A 7,166-nucleotide genomic window follows, 5' to 3' on the forward strand; every position below is an offset into this window, starting at 1 on the left:
CTGCATTGAAAAACAAGGAACTGATGCAATATTATTCAAAATGGGTGACTCTGGAGGACATTATGTTGAGTGAAGTACCTCAGCACGAAAGGACAAATACTGCATGGTGCCACTGTTGTAAAACAGGACTGACATTGGGGGTGGGGAGAGACTGAGAAAGATCGGTACAATAATGTATACTGCATTAAAACAGATAAGGGAAAGAACAACTTAAAAAGTGATATACGATAGGGTATTATTTTTATCACAAAAGTCCAGAATTAAGGTTGCATAGTGGAGTGTACTCGGGGTGGTGGAAGGAGTTGCAGGGGGATTGTAAACCAATGAAAGAATTTTTCTTTTACTTTTCAAAGAGAGGCGTGAACTGGGGGGGGGGCAATAATGAATGAACGGAAATCCAAAATCTCTGTAAATGTTCATTAAAATGAAGAAAATAAAATTTAAAAAAATTAGAAATCAACAACAGAAAGATCAAGGAAAAAGTATCAAAGATATGTTGTTGTTAATTTGTTAAGTGCCATCGAGTTGTAGATGACTCATAGTAACCCTATGAACAAAAAGTCCTCAACACTTGTGCGACTTTCATCCTTTCTCCATTTTCAGGAGGCAAGCTATTATGGAAGTGGATGCCACTCTTGCTTCCAAGCTTGTTTCAACCAGGGAGCGCCACCAAACACTCTACACCATGGGTAACCATTAACGCATTTGACACATCATTGTCAGTGTTTAGCTTCACAGCAACCACAATTTACCATTGTCTGGCAAGTGGACACACCAGGGCCATCATCAAAGATACAGAAACTAAATAATACCCTGAGTGAGAACTAGTGGATAATAAACAAAAAAATTTCTTAGAACAAATTAGAATGAAAAGATGACATACCAGAATCTTTGAGTACAGAAAATGCAACCCTCAAGGGTCAATTTATAAAACCAAGAACAGAAAAAAAATTTAAAAAAACCAAACCAATAGACAACAGAACAAGAAGAGGAAGGAAACAAAATAAGAAGTTGGTTCTTTGACACAATTACTAAAATCAACATCCCACTAGCAAAAAAAAAAACAAAAAAACCACAAAAAAACAGGATGCAATAACAAAAATAAATAAAATGGGTGATATCATAACAAAACCTCAAAAAAAAAAGCACGTAAGAGTGGAATTCTATGAAGACCTATACACCAATAAATTAAAAAAACTTAGAAGTGGACAAAAATTTAGAAATTCATTGCTTACCTAAACTAACATAGACAGAGGTAGAATAGTTGCAAAGACTCATCACAAAAGAAAAAATTGTCAAGGTCATAAGAATATTCCCAACCGTAAAAATTCCTGACCCAGATGACTTCACTGGTGAAGTCTCCCAAACATGCAGAGAAACACTGACACCAGTTCCACTCAGATGATTTCAGAATACAGAAAAAAAGAAATACTCCCCGCATTGCCATCAATTAATTAATGATGCTAAACAGTTGTAATTAATATTTATGTTGACTTTAAAGAGTGATATACAAATGTTATGGATTATTTCAATTTGTATATAGCCTAGGTAGTGAAAAACAATAACAATGTTGGCAGGGATGAAAACACTAGTTACTCCTTCAAGTAATGAAGATCTTTTCTTCTATAGAAAGTGTATTTTTAAAAAAAATATGTCATAGTGTTCGCTCGAGAAAATAGGAATAGAAAGGGAATTCCTCAACATAATTATAAGCATATACATACAAAACTAACTGCTTACATCACTCTCAATGGAGAGAATTTTTTTTCAGATTAGTACTTTTTTTAAAAAAAATTATTATTTTTGTGTGTGTGCATCGTCAAATTGGATCTGACTGGTACAGGAGGAGATTGCCCCTCCTTCTCCAGCACAGAATCTGGTGGATTTGAACCTCACACCTCTGGTATTGCAGTGCAGCTTCCTGCCACTAGGCCACCAGAGCTCCCTTAGATTAGTTCTTAATTAGAGACTATTTTTGTCTCCAGGAGGCATTTCATGATCATGAGAATGGTGCAAGATATGGCAAGGTTCTCATCTACTTTTTTAGGAGTTGCTATGAGTCATAGTTCACTACCACACCACCTAACAAGAAGAGTACTTTTAATTGCTACAAGTAGCGAAGGAACTAGGGAACACTCTTTGCATTTAGTGCCCTGGGGATGCTGCTTAACATACCATGACATACAGGGTACCTCTTCATACACACACACAAAATACAAAATTTTAAAAATCCCCAGACAAAACAAGGGCAGAAAAAACAATTATTAGGCAAAAATATCAGTAGTATGACTGAGAAATGCTGACCTTGAATTGTTACCTTAATAATCACCACTTTGAACTTCTACCCTTAAAGGATTCTGTGTACTTTTTGGGTTCAGCTATTCTTCTATTGCTTTTCATTTGAAGGAGAGTAAATTGAGCAGCTACTCTACTTCTTGATTGTTTAAAGGACTTGTGATGTCACAAATAGAGAATTGGAAGTTTCCTAACCCTCTAGTAGCAATCTGGTTTTACTTTACTTCTTGAGGTATTACAGGTCTTGTTAAACAGAGATGTTATCAGAAGTTCAACAATATGGATGAAGTAACACTTCTCATCATTATTAACTCTAATGTAATTCAGTTTATTGGACTAGTTTCAATTATTAATATAGGATTATGAGGGAATGGTGATGAGTTAAGGTCAGAAATAAAGTGTCTTTAGAATGAATAACATAATCATATTATTGAATCAGGAGCACTAGTGGGTTAGTGGTAAATAGTTGTGTTGCCAATCCAAATGTAAGAGTGCAAATCTAGAAGAAAGACAAGAAATATCCGTCCATGCAATTTACAGTCTTTGAAAACACACTGGAGGGTCAGCTATGAATTAGTTCAGATTTAATGACACATAACAGCAACAATATAAAAATTAGTATTGATGGAATGTTTGCTCTGTGATAGGTACCATTCACGGATAAGGCACTTGACCTATGTTATATAATTAATCCTAGAGACACTAGCACAGCTGAAACATCATTACCCTAAACCCAACAAAAAAATCCTCAATACTGGACTAATAAGCAACATTATGATAGATGGAAAAGAGATTGAGACTGTCAACATCTTCATTATACTTGAATTCACAATCAATACACTTGGTCCTAGTAGCCAGGAGATCAGCAGACATAGTACATTGGGAAAATCTGTAGTTAGGAACCACTTATTGAGGAGCAGTGAAATCAGTTTGAGGACTAAGGTATGACTCAGTCACTTGCTTTGCATCTGAAAGCTGGACAATGACTAAGGGTAATGAAGAAATGATGGCTTTCAGTTGCAGTGTTGGAGAAGAGTGCTGAATATCCCATGGACTGTCAAAAGACCGAACAGATACATTTTGGAGAAGGTGCTGCCAGAGTGCTCCCTGGAAGCACAGATTATGAAGCTTCATCTCACATACTTTATGCATATTGCTAGGAGAGCCTATTCCTTGGAAAGAGAGAGCATGCTTGGAAAGGTGGAGGGACAATAAAGGAGAGGAAGATCCTCAACTAGGTGCATTGACACAGTGACTGCAGCAATAGGCTTGAATGTCAGAGTTTATAAGGATAGCACAGGCTAGAATATGCTCATATCCGTTATTCATAGGGTTGCTGTGAGTTGATGGCACCTAACAACAATATTATTTCTTGACCTAGGTTTAAAGCACAATTCATGAGCACAATAAAGTCTTCTTGAATTCCCATTTTTCTCAATGTTATTAAAAACTTGTTATGATCCACACACTATAGCCTTTCTCCATACCGATTCAATCTGTATACTGAGCAAATAATTTGAGAGGCTTGACTTTATGAAAAATTAATGTTGCATCAGGGTAATAAATGTACTCATCAACAACCAGGATCACGAAGACGGCACAGCCTTGCTTGCTGAAGGCAAAAAGGACTTGAAATACTTGATGTAGAAGATCAAAGACTGCAGCCTTCAATAAGGATTACATCTCATAACCAAGAAGCTAAAAATCCTTGACACTGTTTCAGTTGGCAAAATCATGGCAGAGAAAGGATTGAAGTTGTCAATGATTTCATTTCACTGTGATTTAAAATCAACACCTTTGGTACCAGCAGTCAAGAAATCCATACACGAAAACAACTATGAGATATCATCTCACCCCAATCAGAATAGCAAAATTTAACAGAACCACAAGCAACAAATGCTGGCGAGATTGTGGAGAAACTGGAACCCTTATTTCCTGTTGGTGAAAGTGTAAAATGGTGCAACCACTGTGGAAAATGGTGTGGCGCTTTCTCAAAAAGTTGGAAATAGAGATGCCATTTGACCCAGCAATTCCACTACCGGGAATATACCCCAAAGAGACCATAACTGACATCCAAGCAGAGATATACACACCCATATTTATCGCAGCTTTGTTCACAATAGCAAGGAGCTGGAAACAACCTAAGTGCCCACCAACAAACAAATGGATAGAGAAGTTGTAGTATATTCACACAATGGAATACTATGCTGCATTGAAAAACAAGGAACTCATGCAATGTTATTCAAAATGGGTGACCCTGGAAGACATTATGCTGAGTGAAGTATTTCAGTCATGAAAGGACAAATAATCATGGTGTCACTGTTGTAAAACAGGACTGACATTGAGGTTGGGGGGAGACTAAGAAAGATGGGTTCAATAATGTATACTGCACTGAAAAAGATGAGGGAGAAAACTGTTTAAAAGGGATATGTGATTAGGTGTTTTTGTCATGGTGGGAATCCAGAGAGAAGGCTGCATAGTGGAGTGGAGGTGGGGGGGGGAGGGATTGTAAAACAACCAAAGACTTTTTCTTTCTTTCTTTCTTTCTTTTTTTTCTTTCTTTCTAAGAGGAGAGTGTAGTAAGGGAGAGGGTTGGGAGGGGAGAAAAGTGCACAATGAATGAATGGAAATCCAAAGTTTCTGTAAATGTTCATTGAAATTAATAATAAATTAAAAAAAATCCATACACATGTTGCATTAGGAAAATCTGCTGTCGAGGACCTCTTCAAAATGTAAGGAGTAATGATGTCAATTTAAAGACTAAAATGCATCTGATTCACATTATGATCTTTTTTTCTTATTAACAGTATTTATTTATCTTTCCTCAGTCAAACCCTGAGCCAATCACTTTCCCCAGGCTGCCTGGGGAGTTACAGGGAAAGGAACACATAGGGTAGAAAAGACATGGGGAGAGAAAACCAACAAACTATGAGAGGTGGAGATGGCTCCTTCACATGGCGAAGAGGATCAGAAAGGCCACCATCAGGCAAAAGAGCCCCATGGCCTCTGAGAGGGCAAAACCCAGAATGGCATAGGAGAAGAGCTGCTGCTTCAGAGAAGGATTCCTGGCATAACCAATGATGAGGCTCCCAAACACAGTCCCAATCCCAGCTCCAGAGCCAGCTACTCCAACCGTGGCAGCCCCAGCCCCAATGAACTTGGCTGCTGTGTCAATATCCCTTGAGACAGTGCTGGTTTGGAAGTTGCGACTAGGGACAAATGAAATCAAGGAACGTGGGGCTGTCAAGCAGCTGAAATTCTCATCTCTCAGTGTCTCTGGCTGTTTCAGGACCACTGCAGACAATGGACGGCTCAGCAGCTGAGAGGCACTCCTGACCAGGGAAGGGGTGGAGACAAACTCGGTGCAGGTATACATTTTCAGGGGATGAGGGGCTGTGGCAGGAAAGCTGCTCCTAGTGCAGAGAAGACATTATGATCTTTTCAATTACTTTCTATGTATCTGAAAGTTGATGACTCTTGATGACAGAAACAGAATCCATGACTTGGAGTTTTGGTGTTAGAGAATACTGAATTCCATGGGCTGTCAAATGAACAGATATGTCTTTGAAAAAGTGTTATTAGGGTGCTCCTTGGAGGAAAGGATGGTGAAACATTTTCTGACATACTTTGGGTGTTGTTGGCGGAGGCGGGGGGGGGAGTTCATGGAAAGGAACATAATGGAGGGTCAGTGAAAGAGAGGAAGACTCTCAACAAAATGGATTGACACAGTGACTCAAGCAATAGGCTCAAAGATAAGTGATAATGAGGATAGCACAAGGCAGTACAAGGTTCAGATGGGGTAGCTGTGAGTGGTAGTTGCTTCGAGGCCACACAACAAATACCACATTAACTCATGAGCTCTGGTAAAGAGTTTACCTAGTGGGTAAAGAGTTGGGCTGCCCAGCACAGATTGGTTTGAATCTACCAGTTGCTCCTGGGGAGAAAGATGGACAATCGCCTACTGTCCATTTAGAGCCTTTGAAAACCCGTTGGAAGATCAGGTGTGAGTCCGTTTCCGACTTGAAGACATCCAACAACTACAGATATGTTATCCATAGGGTGGTTATGGAACACACGTAACAACATACAAGTCACTTAACAACAATATTTACTTTATGAAAACTGAGGCTGTAAGAAAATTTAGAATTTGCCCAAAGTCACAAATTACTAGCAGACAGATTAAGATTTGAATTCGTCTTCTCTGTTCTAAAGCTCACGCACCTTCATTAAGCTTCGGTAAGTTTTTCAAGCAAAGAATGGTTTAGTTTAAACAGCAGATGCACCTAAATGAATTGGAGATTTATTTACATAGCGAGTAAGTACAAAGACTACCAGAAAGAGGAAGGAGGCTTAAAAAAGGAAGGGCGTGTACTAGTTACCATAGCGACCAGTTCTTCCGCCTGTCAGAGTCGTCCTAGGTCTTTGGGAGTAAAGCCGCTGTCCTCCCCTTCCCCTACCTTGTTCATTGTTCACGTTTCTGTGTTCAAATAAAGTTAGGTTATTGAAAAAAAGAATCGCAGGGGTGAAAAAGAGCGCGACGAGCGGTCGTGTGCGCCTGCGCGCTGGCGGCTGTTGCCGGCGGGGACCGGGTCCGGAGTGGGCCGCCGGACCCCAAATTACGGCGGGGAGTTGGGGGGCCGTGGAACTCCCTCGCCGGGGTCTCGACGGCGCGATGGAGTAAGAGGGGTCGTCTGTGAGTGTGAGTATTGAAGAGCGGGGCTGTGTGGAGGTGTATCAGAGCCCTAGGGTCTTGGTGGTCTGAGCCTTACTGGGTTGTGGGACTGCGGGAAGCGGCGCACGGGCAACCTCTGGTCCCATTTTTCAGAACCCATATGGCAGGCAATAAGTGCTTCTTGCTTCGGGGTACCGAA

At 40.0% G+C, this 7,166-nt stretch overlaps 1 protein-coding gene across 1 annotated transcript; it reads right to left on the minus strand.

Moving 5' to 3' along the window:
• Positions 1–5,245: 5,245 nt before the first annotated feature.
• LOC102850801 (ATP synthase F(0) complex subunit C2, mitochondrial-like) lies at positions 5,246–5,671 on the minus strand. The gene has a single exon (XM_006882977.1). It carries the CDS (start codon positions 5,669–5,671, stop codon positions 5,246–5,248), a length of 426 nt encoding a protein of 141 aa, XP_006883039.1.
• Between the last annotated feature and the right edge of the window lie 1,495 nt (positions 5,672–7,166).

The sequence above is a fragment of the Elephantulus edwardii genome, unplaced genomic scaffold (genome assembly GCF_000299155.1).
Source record: "Elephantulus edwardii isolate Elephantulus edwardi_28Jun2011 unplaced genomic scaffold, EleEdw1.0 scaffold00026, whole genome shotgun sequence".
Classification (NCBI taxonomy): Eukaryota; Metazoa; Chordata; class Mammalia; order Macroscelidea; family Macroscelididae; genus Elephantulus; species Elephantulus edwardii.